This window comes from Pelecanus crispus, chromosome 2 (genome assembly GCF_030463565.1).
Source record: "Pelecanus crispus isolate bPelCri1 chromosome 2, bPelCri1.pri, whole genome shotgun sequence".
NCBI classification, from domain to species: Eukaryota; Metazoa; Chordata; class Aves; order Pelecaniformes; family Pelecanidae; genus Pelecanus; species Pelecanus crispus.
Window position 1 is genome coordinate 51,048,295 of NC_134644.1, and position 22,640 is coordinate 51,070,934.

At 35.3% G+C, this 22,640-nt stretch overlaps 1 protein-coding gene across 1 annotated transcript in view; it reads right to left on the reverse strand.

Annotated features, from left to right (window-relative positions):
• Positions 1 to 21,442, reverse strand: part of ULK4 (unc-51 like kinase 4) — a 254,519-nt gene extending 233,077 nt beyond the window's left edge. Inside the window, 14 exon segments of the mRNA XM_075705440.1 lie at positions 7 to 188; positions 2,153 to 2,213; positions 4,266 to 4,370; positions 4,867 to 4,966; positions 7,402 to 7,471; positions 7,601 to 7,725; positions 9,526 to 9,618; positions 10,239 to 10,314; positions 11,235 to 11,318; positions 12,153 to 12,254; positions 14,971 to 15,133; positions 16,543 to 16,682; positions 18,305 to 18,404; positions 21,305 to 21,442. Coding sequence (XP_075561555.1) covers positions 7 to 188; positions 2,153 to 2,213; positions 4,266 to 4,370; positions 4,867 to 4,966; positions 7,402 to 7,471; positions 7,601 to 7,725; positions 9,526 to 9,618; positions 10,239 to 10,314; positions 11,235 to 11,318; positions 12,153 to 12,254; positions 14,971 to 15,133; positions 16,543 to 16,682; positions 18,305 to 18,404; positions 21,305 to 21,442 — 1,539 coding nt within the window.
• Between the last annotated feature and the right edge of the window lie 1,198 nt (positions 21,443 to 22,640).

Sequence of the window (22,640 nt, forward strand, 5' to 3'; positions counted from 1 at the left end):
ATTTACCAGCTGAGAGCTAATTAGCCTGCTTGCAACTTCCTTGTGGACAGCTACAGTACACAGATAGTACAGTAAGTTCAGTTTAGAACGTGCTGCTCCTGTATTCTTCTTGGTGGAATCAAGCAGTGAACATACTCGTTGCAAGAAGTCATTCCAGTCCACATCTTTCATAGACAATAACTTCTCAGCTAAGAGAAGAACCAAAGAAGTAGTTAAAGGCAATGGATCTTTGATGTTGCTTTAACACACTAGAAAGTAACGTCAACATAAATAAGTACCAAAGTTTGAATCTAATTATAATTTTATTACTTAAAATATTAAACAAACATGTTATCCTTAATGTCTGAAGATTATAGAAATCAAAGAAATAGTAAGAACAGAAACAAAGCATAAAAATGTAGCAATAAAAGCCTCAAAACATTTTGAAAGTGCAACCCTGCTCTGTCCTTGGACTTCATTTAAGTAAACATTTATTAGCATGATATTTAGGAAAGGTAGTAGTTGTTGTCCTTAATCATTACTAATTCTTAAGAAAGTGCAGTTTCGTCAGAGTAAATTTGAGGCAAAAACTAATGAAAGTCAGCAAAATCTCCTCAGAATCAATAAACTGAAAATTTGTATAGTTATTCATATAGGTAGGTATCCATCTAGTTAAGCTTTAGTAGTATCAGAACATAGATGACTTCAGGAGGAACACAAAGAAGTCAAGTCACTAGGACAATTAACATAAATCCTGTGGTTCAATTAATTGACCACTATACATGAATAGAGAATTTTCAAAGACTTCCTTATCAGTCCCAATGGAAAACTTCACTCTAGCAGCCATACATTCCCTCAGTTTTGGTTAGTTATTTATTAATAACTTATCTGCCATCCTCGCATGCTCCAGTACTAAATATTTAAGAGCATGTCTTCTGTCTTTCACTCCTGTTTTATACTTAAGTAACAACACCTACTAATGAAGGCAAATCTAATTTACATTAGTAAAGGTGAAAAGAGGTTTGGATTGCGGGTATTTAGCTTAATTTTTCCATACTGTCTTTAATCATTATTGACAAGCAGCATCAAATTCAGTATCTTCAAAAACAATCAGAAAGTTCTCCAGAAGAAAGCTATAAGCCTGAAAATGTTACAACCACAAAAAACAATGTCCCTTATTAAATAAATACAGGCAACAATAGTTAAACATATCAGAATAATTCAGCTACTTACATGCAATATGAAATAAAATACCACCCCCTTAAGCACTTAAATCTGATCATTGTTGCCTAGGATGTTAGCCAAATTAAAAATATTTTCTGTTACTACAGTCTTGATTGGGAGACTGGGGGACATTGTGTTCCTTTCCAACTATAACATTTCTTCAACAAAGTACCTCTCCAAAATACATACTTTATAGAAAGAAAAAGGTACTTTTATGTCTAAGAAAAGGCGCTATGTGAATTCTAGAAGGACCACATATCTGGCTGACATCCCTCGTCAAGCACAAAGTGTAATAGTACTTCCTTAAGTAGACTAGAAAAAATTTTCCAGGGGAAGAAACATTACACTCATGACAATGAGCAGCCTTTTGTTTTCAGAAACAACAGCAGCCCTTCTAGACATTAAAAACAACAACAACAAAAACCCAAATCTCAAACAACTCCACACTATCTTTTGGGACATGATTCCCATAACATTTCATGATTAAAGGTGGGACTGGCAAGGCTGCCTAGTATTACAGCTGATCAACACTGCACATTTTAATATTGTGTTTTCATTTTCTTCTCTACCTTTGCCAAATGTTAATCTATTTGGTTGAATATTTCAGTTATATCTCAGTTGTTTACCAAAAATAACACAGTGAAAAATATGCCGTTTTTCCACACACTAAAATGGCGTATGCTGTCTCATTTTAAAAGGTTTTGAGCATGAGCTTGTAACAGAAGAAGGCAGAAGAGAAAGGAAGGGCTTATAACTGTTAGCACTTGAAAAGTCTACTCAGAATTGGTCTAACTAAAAACATTAAACATGCAACTTCAGTTTCAGAAAAGTTATGAGTTCTCCAACTGTGACAGTTTATCATCTACAAAGGAAGGGTATAGATCTTGTGATAGCGAGTTGCACCATCATACACAGAACTTGAGTTTTAACAACTTCAGCAGATCCATACCTGAATATGTTGGTACATGTAAAGTTTTCAAGTCAAATCTAACTGGCACTTGCTTCATTATCTGGAAAAATAAACAAGCACATTACAACTAGTTTTAATACATTTCTGGAAATCTCTAAGTACTTGAGCATAAAAACACAAAGATGCAAAAATTGTACAGGATGGGTGTACAAACTACTGCTCATTACTGAGGCATTTTCCATTGTTTTCTGGTATGTTTTTCTTCCAAGCAGATATTCAAGATTTAACTCTATGTTTTTAATATAATTAAATTGTTAGTATTTCCATTGAAGTGATTTTTTTTATTTAATTGGAATTCAAAATGATAGGATTTTTTCAGTTTACATTTTTATCTTGCTTGTATGCAGGGAAAAAAACTTGTATTTGGGTTTCAAAAGCTACAGAAAGGTCCTATGCAGCCGAGAGCCCATGAAACGTTTTAGCAATTCGTTGCCGTACAGTAAATACATATATATACACACTATGCCATTCTAGAATATAAAAAGTAATATTATCGCCAACTAATCATTCGTAAGGTATGGGGTTTTTTTCCCCACAACACATTGTTTTCTGGTACATCGTGAAACTGGATGGCTGCTCAATGACTGAGCATTTGAGTGTGATTTTCAGTAACTAAAGCATACAAAAAAGATAAATTGTACACTGGAATTTAGCCTTTGACAGATGAAGCTTAGGTGTAACTAGAGAGTTATTTTCTGGAAAAGGTCTTCAATTCCACAGATCTGCAGAACAGAGGGAAATTTTACAATAAAAGCTGACATTTCAGCTGTTAAAATTCTGCCAGCATCTACCAAATCCCGTTCCAGGAGATTAAATTGCAAGCTCTTCAGCTTTACCAGGTGTCAGTATCATCCTTTAGTCTGAAGATCACCAAGTATGCAATGACTCTGATTACATGTCCCTGGAATTTAGTGGGCTATTTTGCATTAATTCTGAGTCCGGAATTGCATGGTAAGGAGATTAGTCTCCATGTGCACATTAGCATGTACGCTTCCCCCTAATCTTATCTCTTATACTTGTAGTAAGAAGAGAAGCAGCGAAGGGCTAAGGCTTTGTGTCAGAGTCCTGATACAGAACTGAGAATTTACAGAGGTGGCATTCAAACGTATCATTACTTTTGAAATTCTCCACTGGCAACAATGTCCCCCACCCCGAACACATTAAAACAGTATTGCTGGGTAGGTACTTTATCTAGCTGTGTAAGATTTTTAATTTGGGGGAATGTTAGGAATTCCATTAAAACAAACAAAAAAATTGGTATACTAAAGCAATACAGCAAATAAAAGCTGTAAGACATTCTTAATGAGCTAGATGCTCACTTCCAATGAAAAATGTTGCATTCGCTGCATCTGCCACTTACTGAGTAAAGTTGCTAAAATGACTTCATTTTTTTGCACATAAATAAAAGGAAGACTAAAGGGTCTCTGGCCTATCACTCCTTCTACCAATACTACACAAGTGCCCATACACGCACTTTACACTGTCATTGCAGTGCAGAGATCTAATTTTTTTTTTGCTCTTCCCTTTGCTGTCAGTCTCTGCTCAAGAGACTCATCACAAATTGTTATCACATTAGAATCCTTATGACAGAAAATGGATGGACATTTCTTGTAAATTCAGGTCTTCTTTTCCAGAGAAAATAAGTTCATATTTGTTAGAAAGATTATCACATCTAAAGTTTAGTTATTCTGTAAAGGTATAACTCCTAATCTAGAAGGCTTCATAAATGGCCTTGTTTTGAGTATACCAAAACACACTCAGTTTTGTGTTCATTTAAGTAATAGGTATCAATAGATATCAGAAAACAAATCTTCAAAGCACTGAACACAATATTTAGTAGTTTATTTCTTGTAAGACATTATTTAATATTAGTATTCAATCCCAAAATAACTCAGTTCTCCAAATTAGCAACACAATAGGATTATAAAAGACTGCCAAAAAATTGCATGAGAGCTTGCCAGATGACTGGGTGGAACTGCTTTAAAATGAGAATTATAAAATACAGGAAAAGAGTTTCACCCTGATTAGAGATTTATCTGCAAAAATAGCCTCACCCACAAGTTCCTGAATCTTATATTCTATTTTGCTATACCTTTGGATTGTCAATGATTGGTGTTATGATAAGATCAGATTCAGTGTAAATGAGCTCTTTCAATGTTGACTCCATATCCTGCTGACCTGAGCACATAGTTTTAGCCTAGAACAAAACCAAAGTTTTTTAAAAAACTGTTTTGCACCAGAAAAAGAAAGTTTATGTTTATTCCCAAAACATTTCATTTCAACATTATACCACACAGTTTGGCCATATAAAAATAATATAGAATATGCTGTTTATTATGTAGTAGCAGATAGGGACAACTAAAAATTATGATAAAGGAACATGTTGAAAGAAAAAGCACTGGGTCCAAAAAACTTGCAACCTAAGTTTAAAAAAGTAGACAAGAGGAAAGAAGAGAGCATTATCCTTTTTATACACTGGGGGGAGGGGGGGGAGGAGAAGGAGACTAAGCATCTTGCTTAACTCTTACATCTGAAGTTTTGCAAATTTTTTTTTTTTTAATAACTTGCACACTATAGGAACTGCTTTCATAATTATGGAAGGATGGAGAAGAAAGTTTACTTTGCCACAGACTCCAGGCTAGAATTCTAACTATAAGGATACCACCATCCCTTAGCATTATTTTTATACTCACCTTTTTCAAGCGTGAATCTCTTTGTGGAGAATTTTGGATTGGGGCAGTAGTAGCATCACTTACTTCTACTGCAGTGCTAGTTCTAGGAGTGGGACGAGAACTTAAACAAGAAAGAAAAAAAGAAAAAAGAAACCAAGAAAAAGTACAGATTAAGTTTCACTGCAAAATACTTTTTTGTTGTTCTTTTGAAAAAACTTTCATGCCATACCATAAATTTTCAAAGTTGATAAATGCAAATGATGCTATCCCTGCTCCAGCAACTAAACATGAACTTCCTGTCTTTAAATATGTCCTGACAAAGCTAGGATTTGTTTGTCAGATAGAAATGGGAAGGACTGGGTGGGGTTTGTAGGGGTTTTTTTTTGTTAAATAAATGTAATTTGATTATTTTCTCACCCATAGTCAGTTCTCCAAACCGGATGCTAAAACATGATTATCTTAACTCTTAATAGCAAACAACATAGGAAGAGAATTAGCTTGACAAAAAATTGCAATTTATTTCACATTATTCTCTTCTGACTCCCAACCCTTGGCTAGGTAATGAGAATTAAGAACTGCCTGATTCTCGTGTATGAATGTGAACTGGGTTTACTTTTCCATTTTTCTTAAAAAAAAAAAAATCTCATTTGCTAGTTAGAAAATGAAGAAAGGAGAGACCAGAACACTGCACATTTGCAATTTTCATAGAGCTGCTAGTGCACTTATTTTTTGTAGTATACATTAATTTAAATCAAAGTGTTTAAAATAAACTTTAGAATTATTCAAATTGGCAGGCCAGAAAACTAATTTAATCAACAACTTCAAATTAATGTGCTTTCTTGATTAGCAGAAAGTAATATACACATTTACCTGCAAATCAGTTTATTAGAAAAAAGGAACTAAATTAAAAATACAAACACCAAACAAATTTAAAGATACTCATGAAAATCAGTGATCAAATTACTAACATAGTTGTTCTCATTCTTATCCTTATTTTGTTAAAAAGGCTTCTTTTACCTATTTTCAACAGAAACAAATTTAAAAGGCACAATGAAGGGGTGCCAAAATATTTTCTACTAGCTAGATAAAACTACATAAAATGTCCTAATTCCTATGGTAAAAAATATATCAGGATCTGCTTGGAAGTTTAAGCAGTCTTATTTCCTAAACCAAAAAAAGTATGATTTCTAGTTAGGAGGCTGAACAAATTATTCTAGGTTCCCACATCCTTCAAAACATGTAGATTTGTTAAATATATTTTTTTCCAAACCTAATTTGCTTTCACATGTGTTTGAGAGAGAAAATCTTTCCTACTTTTCCAGTTCTCAGCTGGTTTCTCAGTTTAAAACAAGACAAGTAGTCACTGAATTGAGCTAGTTGAAATTACTAAGATCTATTCCCTTTGCACATGTAGAAGCAGCTGATTAGTCAAAGTCTGATTAACCACTTCAGCAGCTAAGTGAATTCTGATGCCAAGTGCCAGGTCGGCAGTCTCCTTCCACTTCAATGTTTTAAAACTTTATCAGGTAACACATGTTGCTTTGAGAAATTAAATCATTCAAGCAAAGAGAATTTCAGAAAAGAATACATTAAAAAAACCCTCTGTATTACATTTCAAATTTTGTATTAAAATAAATGTACCTATCATAAATAAAATATGTTGTTCTTAAAAATACTTTTTTTCCTACTCTCATTCCTGACATAATTTGCATTACATGGTGTTATACCAAGTGTTTGTAATGCCATTGCAGCCTTTCTTCTCAGCAGATTCCTAAAGCAAACAGCAAATGCCATTTCAAATTACTAATAGCATGGTTTTAGCTGTGATGGTAGAAGTTGTGAGGTGAGAAGTAATACTTTACTAAAACCAACTGAAATAACTGGAAAAGTAGACTCACTATCATGCACAATGACACTATTTCAGGTTATGCAAGAAGCTTGAAAGAGTGTTTAGTTTTAAACTGGAATATTTCTGCTTGATGAGGACAAGAACAAAATCTATTTTACTAGATAATCTACTTGGCTTGAAAGCTAGTACAAAGTTTCAGAATCAGGCCTCAACTACAACATAACACTGTTAAGCCAATCACTATTTTTTAACACCTACATAGTGTTAGATTGTTACCAATAGCTTGTGATGAAAAGCTACAGGTAGAGTTTACTAGTGGATCATAAACTGAATGCTTATTCTTGTGTATTTAAAGTAAGCATATTCAAAGCATGTTCTGATCTATATGAAGAAGGAAAGAAAGTTCTAAAGAAATTCTTGTTTAGACAGACAGCTAAGAAATCAAAAGCTTACTTCCAAAAACCAGTGTAAGAAAGCCAAAAAAGCATTGTTTTAATTACACACACTGTTTTAGCAGCTCTTCAAAGGTGTCTTATTAAACTGGTGCTACAAAGTTCAAAAGGAGACACACTAACAAAATGTTACAAATGGAATAAAATGCCGGGGGGGTGGGGGGGCGGGTTCGAGGGGCTGGGCCACGACATACCACAAACCAAAAACTATAAAGGGTTTCAATGGTTTTCTAATTGTTCTTTAGGTTTCCGTACCTGAGAAGAAATATTGATTCATTTGATTCACCATCAACTGCACTTTTTGGGCGCAATTCAGTCTGATTTTCTACTGAAAGAGAACATGAACTTGCATTCAGAAGTTAAAAAATAAATAAAACACAGGGAATAAGAATGTAAGATTGACAAAATTTACAGGACACAAAATAATTCAAAATAACATAATGAATAATATTACCTATTTTGAAAGAATTGCTGGGTAGCTTATTATTTGCTCTTGAGGATGACATGTTATCTAGATTTTTATGAGTATCCACTGGTTCTTTGGCACTCCAAGACACAGATGACTCTGTGTCTTCACTGCTGTTTAATAAAAGACATTAATTACATAGATTAAAAAAAGAGGGATCATATCCATTATTTGTTGAAATTAATTAGCATATGATTTAGCTGTCATTCTCTAGATCCGGATACTATTGCAATATGTGCTACACATACTTTTTTTATATCAGTAATGGCAATGATGAAAAATAAGTTTACAGCAAATGACTTGGAGAATATTAAAAATTCTCTAGTTCCCTCAGTAGAACTTGCATGAAAGAAACCGGAAAAGCTAAATTATTACCCCATAACACCAGAGCTATGAAGAAATATTAAAAGCTTCAGAGACCATTCAGTCTTCACAGGGAAAAGTCACAACAAACATACTTCTAATAACGAAGTCTGTAGCCTAGATTTAGATCAATAAAAACTACCATTTTTTTCTTCTTAATGATTTACATGTCACACTTAATTGCAAGTTTATTGATTTTGGTTGGTTGGTTTTCTTAATATACCCCTCTGTTATTCACATGGAAGTGGGTCATATAACCTTCCTGAAGGGTCTCCAGGATATCAAATATTAATCAAACTCACACTGTGAAAAAGAATAGATACATGGGCCTCACAGTTGGAAAAGAAAAAGTACTGAGCTTCTTTTGCATGTCAAGCCCGTGTCCTACGTTTGTCATATCTGTCAATTAGTGCATACCTCAGTGGATATTTCAGAGGCATTAGAAAACCCTCAAGAGTAAACTCAAATAGCCCAATATTTCGTAGGAGATTAAGATTCTTCTGGTTCTCTGAGAATTCCTCAAAGATGATCACTGCGGTGGAGGCTGACATAGGTCTTGTTAAAGCCTTTAATAATTGTTACTTCGTGGTATAAACTTTAAATATTGATTTCTTATCTGACTTGGTGGTGAAAGCAGTAATAAAATTAAAAGACAAAGAGCTGTATCTCAAACTAGAACAAACATTTATAACAAATAACTGGTATCAGAAATAGGTCTTAACACAAGAGAGAATTTTAAAACAGACAAAACACAAAAACATTCAGCATTCTAAAAGCAAATTATTTTCACATTAGTTCCCTAGACTGGAACCTAAAGTATCTTGCAAATATTTAGAACAAAAGAACATAAAAATCAATACTAAATATCCTAATTCAAAATTAAAAACAAAAACCAGCAAGGTAACTGGAGTTCGAAGAAGTCTAACTTTTTAATACATAGAACCTATTATTCACAAAAGGTTTGGGATTTTTCTGCACATATAGCAGTGTAGAGTATTACAAATATAGAAAAAAAAACCCTTAGATTAATGCTTTATGTCATAAGCAAGGAATATGGGTCAGCTGCATTTGCAAGGACATAAGGCTGAACCACAAATCTAAGATGCTGTACTGATAGGCTTTGTGATGCTCTAAGCCTAATGCATAAAAACAAACAAAAAAATCTCAGCAGAGATAAAATTGACCCATATTTATAAGATTCTACAAAAGCTTTCAAAAAAAAGTCAAATTACTGTGTATCGTTGTTATAAAAACAAATAAATAAAAATGAGAGCACTTAGTTCAGAAGTAAATTTTAACACATTCTCTAGCCAGGAGGAAGGAGTCTGTTGAAAGCAAACAGACAGTGTAATACACTAATAGCATAATTCCTAAGCATCCAAAACTGTTCACCGAATGGTGTAAAATTCCATTCATCAATTAGTTAACGATATGAAAAATCTGAGCAAAATTCAATAGCGGGAAAATTTACAGAAAGCCAAAATAAAAATATATAAACATTTGTTCGCTTAGATTTACTATACAAGAAGTCTTCCTTGAACATTCGGTACCTTGAGCTTGTGCCCTGGCTGTCTGCAGAATCACCACAATGGCTAAGGGATCCTTTCCAAAATGGATGCTGCAATAGGTCTGTCCAATTCAGCCTTTTGAAAAGCAACAAACAAACTGAAAAAGCAGTGGCAAAGTACAGCTCCACAGACACATATCAGACTAGGTTTTGAATCCAGTGCCACTACAGAGCAATTATTCCTTTTTTTTCACTTTTATTTGGTCAACAAACAAGTTTTCTTACAGGACACTTTTTGCCTCAAATCAGAATGGATAATTCATTCAACACAGAGGTATGAGACTAACAATGAAGGAAACTGCATAGCCAATCCCAACATTTAAATTATCCAAGCTACCCTATAACTGATAATCTTATATTATTTAAAAATATAACTGTATCAGCTATAAATCAAAGCCTCGCAAAATAGATTGCTCTGGAAAAGCAAAGCCATTCGATTTTACAACTGCCCATCATTTCTGTTACAAAGTCATCCATTTAACACCAGCTACAAAAATACAAAGATATACTTAATCAAAACATTAATTCTGTATATCTTCATGTAAGAAAAAGCACAATTTGTTCTTTTATGAGGGACTAAATGATTTTTGCATTCTTTGTGCTCTAAAATTAATATACATACAGTATCATAGCAATTATTTTTTCCAGAGCTGAAAAAAGACAATGTAAACAACTGTCATGTATTAGACAGTTTACCTTTTCTGAGGATTCTTTTGAAGCAAGCCATCAAGCAAACTAACGAACTCGGCAGAAGGTTTGTAAAAAGCAGAACCTGTAGATAGAAGCACTTGAGAAGATAAGTACTGGGCAGCAAAAACAACAATCACACAATATAGATCAAATCATTATCTACAGATCATGCTAAAAAAAATTAATTTAATAGTAATTTAATCTGAGAAAATCTGAATGTATTAAGAATCCTAAATATACACTCTTCGCATTTCAAAGGATCCTCAAAAAAACCCCAACAAGCAAAACAAAACAAAAAAGCCAAACAAAAACAAAAAAAGCAAAAAACCCCAAACCAAACAAACCACCAATGCTCGATCTCCAAACTAATTAACATTGTTTATATGTTAAAAAAGCACCCTCTAATTATCAAATAGCTATTATCAAGAAATAAAGTGGAGTTGAAATCTGCTTAAACTGAAATTGTTTCCCCCAACCATGATGATTTTAAGAGGACCACTGTTGCACCCTATTATACAAAAGAGGTTTCCAAAATTCTTGTTTAACTGAGAAAAACTCTACTTCTGAGAGCTCAGAACTATGAAATGCACTTTCTCCACTTTGAAAACAAAATCTCTCTTAGAATTTAAACAAGTAACAACACTTTTAATTCTACAGGTCACTGTTTTCACTACATTACTCTGGTCTAAAAAGAGCCACTAGCATTTAAGTGTCTCCATGAATACCACTGATGCCCAGAATGATTGAGATCAAAAATTCCATCCCAGAAGGTAGATTTACTTTTAATTCCTAACACTAGATGATACGCCTATCTGTCAAAAGGTAAATAAGCATTCATCATTAACAGGGAAAAAGTTCTTATCAAAGGAAGGCAATGCTAACATTCACTTCGGACAGCTAACTGATTCCTGCAATCAGCCTCAGAAGAAATACTGCAAAACAAAACTTTAACTTTTTAAGCGTTACTCCAATTTGATTCATTAAACAATAACAGAATGTTACCCTCCGGTTTAGGTGGCAATGGATCTTCATATAAAATCTTTTCAATTAATTCAGAAAAGCTGTCTGAGAAGAATGGTGGCCTTCCTACAAACAAAGCGTATTTCACAGATTAGGCAAACTTCAAAATGGCTGTCAGGTGCAACGATATACGATGAGCTCATTTTCCTAAGGAAACATCCAAAGAAATAAACACCCTCAGCCTGAATTCTATTTATCAAGTTCTCTTGTCAATTTAAATACAAAACCTTGGATTTAATTCTTCTACCATGAACAGCAAAAGAGACCAAGGACAGGACAGGCACCAAAGATAGCTTGGAGGAGGTCACCATGATAGCCCTGTATGAATCAGCAATGAGAAAACAACAAGAAAAAGTCTAGGCAGAAATCTCAATATCTTTGTAACTATGTTGATTCAACAGATCAGCGTATTGTTTAGGACTTCAGAAGGTTGCCCTGTAATTCTCTTCTGTGATGAAATTTTCCTTCCAGCTGCAGCCAGTGCTAACAGGTATTTTATCTGCAGGAAACCCCATGACTCTAGTTTTATACTTTCTCTTTCAAAGGTCAAACTAATGCACCCCAAGTTTAACACAGAGTTTAAAACATTACACTGTCAGAATTCGAGGACTCCTATAATTTTAAATCATAGCATTTAAGCAATACAGGTTGGTTAATATAATATTTAGATCACAGTCAAAAGGACAACTTAATAGTATTACTTCACTTGATTATTTGATAAATTCCCCCCCCTTTTTTTTTTTTAAAGTACAGTTAGTATATTCTTCAAGGAATCTGTAAAACCTGTCTTAAGGTTTTCTACGTCTTAACTTCACTAGAAAGTTAACAAAGAAGTTACTCTGGGACCACAACCTATGTTTCCATTATCACAGATATTAAATAGATACACAAACTTACAACCTGAGAACATTTCATAAAGTAAACATCCCAAGGACCACAGATCACTGGCTTTGGAGAAGTCTTCTCCCTTTATTGCTTCTGGAGCTGTGTATAATGGAGAGCCTACAAAATACAATATGTATAATGCACTTTGATTATTCATTCAGCATTTATCCCGTTCAACACTTCGAACTTTGTCTCCACACTTCAGTGAGTTAGGGATTATCTTCACTTAGTAAAAGAAAACTGAGATACAAAATGTAACTAGTTTCAAAGGAACTTCTCTCCTATACTTTTACTGAATTATGTAGGATTATATACACTATTTTGTTGGAGTTTTTTCACTTCTGTAAACCAAGCTGGATTTTGCTATACTTTTCTAACACAGTGATTAATACGAAATATGTTTTGACACACCTTGACAGCTTCCAGAGCCAAGCAAATTGAGCAGAATGATAAACCAACATAATTCTCATGTGAGTAACAGAAATAATTACATCACATCAGGTTCGTGGGTTTGGGGTTTTTGTTTTTTGTTTTTTTTTTTAAAAAAAAGCTATCCCAAGACAAACCCTCACGAAATTGGAAAACTCCGTTACAAAAACAAGGTTAGCTACCAACTGGATCACTGATATAAATTAGTTATAGCTATTTTCACACTAAAACACTATGAAAACATCACATATCACAGCAGCTAATTCACAAACCCCTTTTGTCTTGTTACAGAAAAAGAAATATACAGGTCTTATTTCTACAGTAGTTCCCCTCTAAAACACTAACTTGGTTCTCAAAAATCTCTAAAAAAATTACACAAACTCAGCAAAAATGTGAATTCCACAGTCCTTTAAAAAGCTTATTTTGGATCCTTTTGTTCTTTAGTTTTACTTTAAGTGACAAAAGGTCATTAACCATACAGATCAAAGCAGCTGTTCTGAAAGGCAACAGGAAAGAGATTAGATTTGTATTTCTTCCTGAATAAAGATCTGGTCTTGGTCTTAGTATTTCCAGTATGGGCTTTCAGCAGGAGACAGCAAAGTCTTAAGAAAGCTCTCTTTGTTCCCATAAAATATTGCCAAGAATTCCATTGTTCCTAATAACAGTAACTGCTATGACACATCATTATCTTGGAAATAGAGGTCTGTGAGATGCTGACTAATGAAAGATTTAGAAGATTAAAACCAAGTTTCAGAATTCTTATTCAGTGAAAAAATAGCATAGTATTTGCAGCCTACTGCATTTGCATGGATCTGCCTGTTGAAACAAAAGCACAGTAGCCTCACACTTTAAAAACAAATGATCATTCTTAAGTAAAAAGCACTGAAACAGTCAAGCCTAAGACTAGAGATCACTTGGACTATTCGCATCAAAAAGGACAATGAAAGTACAGTAGTGCAAAGTCTCCAATGAAAGAAGCAGCAGTTCTGTGTAGTATTTACTGAATTTTGTTAACAGAATTTAGTCCTACACCTCATAGAGAACATCTGCAGCACAGACCTTTTAAAAGTCCATAAATAATTCCATAGCTCAAACTTTTGAGACAAAACAGGATTAATTTTAAATAACTTCTTTTCTTTATCATACTTCCAATATCAGTTATTTCTTCATTCTCCAATTGCTACTTTATAACTGGAGCACAAAAGGTTGGAAATAAGTGATTCTTTTTACTACTTCCTTCAAACTTTTTTTTTTTTTTTTGAGTAAAATACACTGTTCTATATCAACTAAATACCAGAAATACAATTCCATCAGTTAGAAAAGCCAGTTCCAGTTTGAACTCTGGAATTCCAAAGTTTTAGTGATCTTCTCATTCTTCTAAATCTACTACTTATACTTAGTTGATGATATGTGAAATCCATCAAGGACCAAAGGTATTTCACAGATTTTTCTACCCACCAGAGTTTTCATCAAATAGCAATAAATAATTAAGCCTCCTCAGCAAATTCAAACCAAGAACTAATATTTTTAACTAATTAGCTACCTTGAAACATTTCAGATCTCATTCGTACACTCAATTTGGGGTTTTGGTTTTTTGTTTTGGGGTTTGGGGTTTTTTTTTAAATTCTTGAAATTTTGCTTCTGCTTTTTTTTTTTCTACAAAGAAAAATAATCAAGAACAGTTTATAAAATAGAGAAATCATGCTCAGGATAGACAGACAGCTTGTACATTAAACTGTACTGTAGGGATTTGATGTCAAGCTCCAAAAAGACATTTAAAATAAGCCACCTCCACTTACATTATGTTGAAAGTTTGTTATACAAGTATAGTACAGTCTATAATCACCTACATATGAGCTTCAATCCAAAAATAACCTGACGTCTATTTACAAAAAGCAGGAAAGGTCAAGAATTGTTAATATGTCATACATTTTACAACAGACAGAAGTATATTTTTTCCAGCTCTTAGTTAAACTGGCTTTGTGAAACTTAGAATTATTACCATATATTTGTAAATCCAGTTTCTTTTCTTCCTACTCACTTGCAGGTGTTGTTCCCTCTGTAAGTTATGATGTCTCTGAACAATCTTCCTTAAAAGCTAAGTTTTGGTTTTGAGCTTACTTAAAAAATTCCCCATATGCAGGATATGTTAAAACTGCTTACAGAAAATGTACAGATCATGCTTTCTGTTGCAAAGACACAGGCAAATACATTAATATTTACAAATGATAACACAACAGAATAATTATTCAGTTTCTCTAGAAATTTAGTCAGCCTCAACAGAACAATAAACAACTATTTTATTTCAAGGTCTTCTCTCCAAATTACTTCAAACAAAGGCTTTTTGCAACTTTCATTCTGTCCCTTTGGTATAAGTTTATTTTGGCTAGTAAAAATATCATACCTCGAAATCTATTTTTCAGGAATCTTTGTGGAGTGCTTTCATTGACATCTCCTTCACCTTCTTCAGATCCAACTAAAGCAAAAAATTCTTCCAAGTTTTCACCATCCACTTTAGCCAAGCAAAAGTTACTGAATTTCAAGGTGCCAGGCCCTTCTAGCAAAATCTAGAAGAATAAACATAATCCAACACACAAGTATCATATACTAAAAATGATGACTGCTGAAATTTCCAACATAAAGTATAAAATAATTTAAAAAAAGAAAAATCACAATCTCAAACCATTTAAGTACATAGAGGTGATCACTATAACCAAAACCACTGAAAATTTCTTCTTTTAAATTAAAACCAATACTGTCTTTTTCCTTATAACCAAAGAATTACAGAATCTCACAATAGAACCCTTAAGAGGTTTAATGTACACTTTTGTTTACTTGTTATTAAATCTAAATGAACAATGATGTTACTATAGAAAAGAAAGCAAAAGTAGAGTAAAACTGTATAGGAAAATAAAAGCATGGTAAAAAGAAACATCGCTTCATTTGGCAGGGGGGCGGGAGGGGGAGCGAATCTTTTGGAATTTATTTAGCAGAAAATTCCAAAGATTTTATCCAATGATGATGAGAGTTTTCTCTATGCAGTCACTGCTTATTCTTGTAATTAAAAGCTTCATAATCCCAAACATGTTGTTTGGAGAAATAGCCCATTCAGTCAGATTCGGGGGGGGGGGGGGGGTGGAGGAGGGGGACAGGCAAAGAAAAAAAAAAGCAGTCTTACTTTGCACTCTGTATTTTGTGTTCAAAGGAGTACTTTACAGCAACATTCTTCTTTGGAAGAATACAGAGGCATCTCCATTATGCTTTATTCATATATATATATATTTTAGTGCTTTTAGACCCATAAATGACTGCAACTGAGTATAATCGTGCAAGATTTTACAGAAAATTCAGAGAAGGGCAACTTGATCACTTACAGATCAAGATCAAAACTAATTACTGTTAAGCAAGAATTTTTGGTTATAGTTATATTCTGGTTATTACATAAATTAAAAACAAACATGGACTTTGACAAAACTATACATAATTTCCACACACATACACAAAATCAGAAACTACATAAAGATTTGTATTTTTATGAAAGAGTAAGATGATAATTTAAATGGCATTTGGAAACAATAGAGAAGGTTACCAACAAAGTTTAGTTAACTTTACTTCCTCATTAGCATTTTCTATGACTTCAGAATATTCTGCAGCATGATAGAATAGGTATAACAGAGTTATATGTCTGAGGACAGAGAACCAAAATCCTTCATTAATTCAAACCAGTACACCAAATCAAAAAGAATCTATCACATTGTATCAAACATACAAAAGGGAAAGAAATCAATTAGCTCATCAAATATTTAAGCTATAGACTTGTCTCTCATTGTCTTCACATATACTATAGAGCTCAACTGGCCTCCAATCTGAGGTAAGTCTCTTCCAAACAGTAGAACAGAAATAATTAATTAAATGCTGATGGCATACAAAGTAACACACACTACTAATGTCCCCTATAAATAATACTCCTTCTTACCTTTCCAGGTGTCAGTTCACAAAAGATTATTCCAAGCTTATGAATATGGTACAAACCAGCAATCAAATCAACACCAAATTCTCTCACTACATCTTCAGGTAGATGTTCATCTTGAGCAATAACAGATTCTAGAGAACCACCTGAAATATGTTTACACAGTCAGCAGGTGCATAGAAAGAAGATGCCATGCAAATAATTCCCAAAGACATTATATAAGTTTCTTCAAAAGATGTCAAGCAAAAATCATTATCAGTAGACATTAAAAATATTTCTTGAGATTATCTAATAGTTACAAAATCTGAGGTGTACAGAAAAAAAAATCTATTTCCAATACTGTGACAAAAATCTTAATTTGGACTAGAATTAAATTGAGTGCATGACTTCAAAATTACTTTAATATTGATTTATTTTACAAAGGAAACAGAAGGGAAAAAAGAAACCCAGAAACTGCGTCACATCACAGTGTAATAGTACCCAATGGGTTTATTCAAATTCTTTAACCAGATCCCTGCTGTATGAGTTAAAAGAACAATACCAAGAGCAGGCTATCAACTTCTGTGAACAAGTGCTAAAGCTAACGACATGCAATTTTCCACTGAATTCACAGACAACAGAAATAGTAGAACTGAGTTACATTCTGGGGTCCTGAGCTCAACAACATACAACAGATACTTTTGTTTGTTCTTCACGCATAGTATTTCTGTACAGTCCTTTTCTTGACTCGTGCCCCAGTTCTTTCATTTTCATCCTTTCCTCTTTTTCTTTCTTTCTTTTTTTTTTTTAAAAAAAAAGAAAAAAGGATTTTAAAAAACAAAACAAAAATACCCAGGACTAAACTTTCATTTTCCAGGTTTCTCACACAAACCCCAGCTTCCTGGCCCAACAAGTCCTACTCGTACCTCTCTGGACTTCTCATCCTAACCTGAGACCCTTCTCTATCCTTCCAAAATCACCAGTCTCCTTCTCCACTAAATTCCAACCAACCCTTCCTCTGTTTCTGATAAGATTACTCCTACAAAGTGTTCTAATTACCCCTCACATAAATACTCTATCACCTGTGTCCTTCTCTGGGCTTCACATTCACTCTCTAGGTTTTCCCCCACTGATTGCTACTGTTTCTCTGTCCTTGCAAAAATCTCTTCTACCCCCATCACCTACTTCCTCGCATCCCACTGATTCTCAGGTACTTCATCAGACTTATCCCATTTGAGCCATTCCTGTCCTAACTGTTCATAGGACTTGGACTTCTCCTAATCTCATTTCCCACAACTCATTGCTCAAACAGTCTTTCTCCTCCTTCCCATCCCAGTCTCCTATCCTAAATTCCACGTTCCCATCTCTCCCCAAATCCCTTTCCTCAACCTCATTTGGTCCTTTACTACTCCTGCACCAAACCTGTTCCCCCGAGACTACAATTTGTATTTCGTGAATTAGCTATGGGTTTCCTGGATTATCTATTATTTACCTCTTAGCCAAATCATGCAGATTGGAAAGAAAAAAAAAAAAAAGAAAAAAAAAAAAAAAAAAGAAAGAGACACAAATTTAAGTCCCTGAATGAAAACAAGGATTAGGAGAGCTCTTCATAGAAAAGGATACTAGATCTTTTGTTCCAAATCACATAATAGATTTTCCTGAGCTTTTTTTTCCCCTTGCTCAGTACTTTCTTTCAGAGAAGAACAAGTATTTGTTGTGGAGAAACTGTTACAAGAAACTTCTTACAAATATTCACTCTATAAATTTTTATCTTTTAAGCTTATCTTACCTGTGCATAATTCCACTACAAGCCAGAGATGGTTGCTTGTTTCATACCATTCGTAAAATGTCACTATATTCTTGTGTCTGATTTCATGAGTCAGACGAACCTAGAACAAAGTTTTTAACATACTTAACTGAAAAAAAAAAAAAAAAAAGCAATATACACAGATGTCCTGGTTTCAGCTGGGATAGAGTTCATTTTCTTCCTAGGAGCAGGCATAGTGCTGTGTTTTGGATTTAGGATAATAATGTTGACACCACACTGCTGCTTTAGTTGCTGCTAAGTACTGCTTATGCTACTCAAGGACTTTTCAGCTTCCCATGCTCTGCCAGGGGCACAAGAAACTGGGAGGGGGCACAGCCAGAATAGTTGATCCAAACTGACCAAAGGGCTATTCCATACCATATAACATCATGTTCAGTATAGAAACTGGGGGGAGGGGGGGTTGGCCAGGGAGCAGCAATCACTGCTCAGGGACTGGGCTGGGCGTTGGTCAGCAGGTGGTGAGCAATTGCATTGTGCATCACTTGCTTTGTATAGTCTTTTATCATTTTTTTTTCCTGTTCCTCTGCTGTCCTATTAAACTGCCTTTATCTCAGCTCACAGGTTTTACTTTCCCCCCTCCGATTCTCTCCCCTCCCCCGGTGGGATGGGGGAGGGTGAGGGAGTGGCTGTGTGGTGCTTAGTTGCCAACTGGGGTTAAACCACAACAATGGACTTATGGGGTGGGGGGGAAGAGATAATACAAGTTTACCCTAGATCAACTACTTGTTCTCTTACCTTTTCCAGTGCACTAAAATTATTCTCCAATGCAAATATTTTAGTTTTACATGCATGTTGAAGAAAGATAACTTTCCTCACAGACTCTGCCCAACTGTTTTTAAAAATAGAGGGGAGAAAATAAAAAGGAAGTTTGCCAACCCAAAATTATAAGCACTATTTAACCTTCTTGCATCACAATAACAAACTGGCAATCAGAATTTGGAATCAAATTTGCATTCCTACTTTTTTTTTTTTTTCCAATGAGAACACAAGTGTGAGACAATATGGTGAACACAAGTAAGAGGAAGTAAAAAGAAATGTTTCCATTGTTCTTAATCTTAACAGGCAAGAGCAATCATTCAAGGGTCCCTGGAAATCTCTATTTCTATCGCACCTACATGGCCTAATCTCTGCAGAAGTCTCCATATCTTGTCAGAGTGGTATGTAAGGTATCCCCAAGGGCTTTCTAAGATGAATGTACTTCTAAGAACAAAATGTTTAAATAGAGCCAATTCATTAATCACCCAATAAATTACCACTGAAACAATAAGAGGGAATATGAAATGGTATTGGGTTTGCGTGGCAAGGTTTTGGTACCGGTGGGACTACAGAGGTAGCTTCTGTGAGAAGCTGCTGGAAGCTTCCCCTATGTCTGATAGAGCCAATGCCGCCGCCTCCAAGACAGACCCACCGCTGGCCAAGGCCGAGACAATCAAGAACAGTGGTAGTGCCTCTATGATAACATATCTAAGAAGGAGGGGAAAAAAAAAAAAACCAACCTGCTGGGGAACAGCAGCCAGACAGAGTGAGAATATGTGAGAGGAAGGACTCTGCAGACACCAAGGTCAGTGCAGAAGGAGGGGGAGGAGGTGCTCCAGGCACCGGAGCAGAGATTCCCCTGCAGCCCATGGTGCAGACCATGGTGAGGCAGGCTGTGCCCCTGCAGCCCATGGAGGTCCATGGTGGAGCAGATATCCACCTGCAGCCCGGGGAGGACCCCATGCTGGAGCAGGTGGGTGTGCCCAAAGGAGGCTGTGACCCTGTGGGAAGCCTGCACTGGAGCAGGCTCCTGGCAGGACCTGTGGGCCCATGGAGAGAGAAGCCCAGGCTGGAGCAGGTTTGCTGGCAGGACTTGTGACCCTGCAGGGGACCCACGCTGGAGCAGTCTGCTCCTGAAGGACTGCACCCCGTGGAAGGGACCCACGCTGGAGCAGTTCATGAAGAACTGCAGCCCGCGGGAAGCACCCACATTGGAGAAGTTTATGGAGGACTGTCTCCTGTGGGAGGCACCCCAGGCTGGAGCAGGGGAAGAGTGTGAGGAGTCCTCCCCTGAGGAGGAAGGAGCAGCAGAGACAGCGTGTGATGAACCACAACTCCCATTCCCCATCCCCCTCCCCGCTCGGGGGGGGGGAGGAGGTAGAGAAAATCGGGAGTAAAGTTGAGCCCAGGAAGAAGGGACGGGCAGGGGGAAAGTGCTTTAAGATTTGGTTTTACTTCTCATTACCCTACTCAGTTTTGATTGGTAATAAATTAAATTAATTTCCCCAAGTTGAGTCTGTTTTGCCCGAGATGGTAATAGCTGAGTAATCTCTCCCTGTCTTTACCTTTACCCAGGAGCCTTTTGTTATATTTTCTCTCCCTTGTCCAGCTGAGGAGGGGGAGTGGTAGAGGGGCTTGGTGGGCACCTGGCATCCAGCCGAGGTCAACCCACCACAGAAACAAAATTTATTTACTGGAAAAATAAAATATTTGAAAAGTCAAACTGTAACTGATACAGTTTCTTTTCCAGAAAGTATTATATGTTTAAAACTTTGCTAAGCTTTTACAAACTCAAATTGATTTACATTAAATGCTATTCCTTCATCAAAAATCAATTTCTTACTACCAAGGAAAAATTATTATTTACTGGAAGGTATTGCTACCACTGGGTTTGCACAAACTGATAACAAAATAAAGCAAACCACTACATGCAACTGTTTTTGCAAGTTGTTTGACATATCATAGAAACAGTAAACCTATAAACATGGGTTTATGCATGTGATTTAAACAACAATAAACCAGTTGAAGAAATAAATACATTAAAATAAGACTATTTAAAGTATAAGAATTTAAAAGCTGATCTAAATGGTGACAAACTCCATGTAAAGAAGCATGTGGTATTTTTCCTTGTAGCACAGGCACTATAAAAGATTTTGTAGGGCTGTATCTTTTTCCCAGATTTAGCAGGAAAAAAGCATTACTTACCCAGTTTGTTATTTCAGCTCTTTTGCATTTGTCAGTGCAAAGAACAGCAACAAAATTAATTGTCCCCTTTCTTCTTCCTTTATAAACAACTGTTTTATTTCCTCTTCCAATCTCCTCATACAGAATGAAGTTTTCCATACTTAAGGATGCTTTACAGGCAATGGACTGGAAACATGGTATTAGTCTCACAAACAAATAAACCTTTAAAGAAGCGGGGCGGGGGGGGGGGGGGAGCATTCAAATTTAATAGTCATTGATGTATAGGATTTACCCTCCCAATTCTTCAAAATAGGGCTTATATACTTCCAGCAAGATCAAACATAATTACTTTACAGAAGGCCTCCTCTCAGGAAATGTGATCAAAATTTTGAACAGATGCTGGTATTTTCCACTTCCAAAGCTCTTAACACATTCAGAAAGTTACAGAGCACAAAGTTACAGTACCTACAAATTCTAAATATTTTATTTGTAAATAAAAATCATACTACCAAACTTAAAATTGTATGTTCTACATAAAACTGCCATCCAAATGAAAATATTCTACACTGAAAGCCTTGCCAAATAAGATTGCCATTTCTGCGCAAGGGCACTTCAGGCAAATATGCCCCTGCAGCTTTTCACGATGTAATTTAAACCTGCCAAATAACTGATGTAATCAGCATAACTGAAAAACACAGGACTTTGTGACTATCAGTGTTGCTACCAATGCAAAGCTGAATGTAGCTTTACCGGTTACAGGACTCAGCATTAAGGATTTTTTCATGGATAGAAACAATTCCTTGCAGATAGAAGCTGTGTCAATTTGTTGGCCACTGTTATATTGTGGGAATCAGGGAGTTCAACAGGAATTTAATTTATACATGTAACTATAATTTTTGTCAGGAATTGCATATGCTTTAATTTACATACTGAAACAAATGAAACTATTATCATTTGTTGCAAACCCAGGAATTGACATTTGTCTATTTAAATAGTTAGATGCTTTTCATAAAAGTCTGGTTAATTCTTTTGTTCCACGATTATTTTCACAGAGAATACTTGGAGCAATGGGAGAACTGACAACAAAATATTGAAGCAACTGTAATACACAAAGTAAGAGTTCTGTGTCAGCTTTCCATCCTGCTCCTCAGCTATTCCACTGGGTTAAGAGCATGGACATACAGAATCCCAGTATCAGCATATTCCAAAAATAGGATATATTGCTCACTAGTCCCCAGCAACCACCTTGTAGTAAGTTCTTCCAGTTCCAGGCCAACTTCACATCTGATGCCCAGTTCTTCCAACTACCAATTTAATTAGTTCCAAGCCATTTGGAGTTGTTCTTTCTCGCATCTCT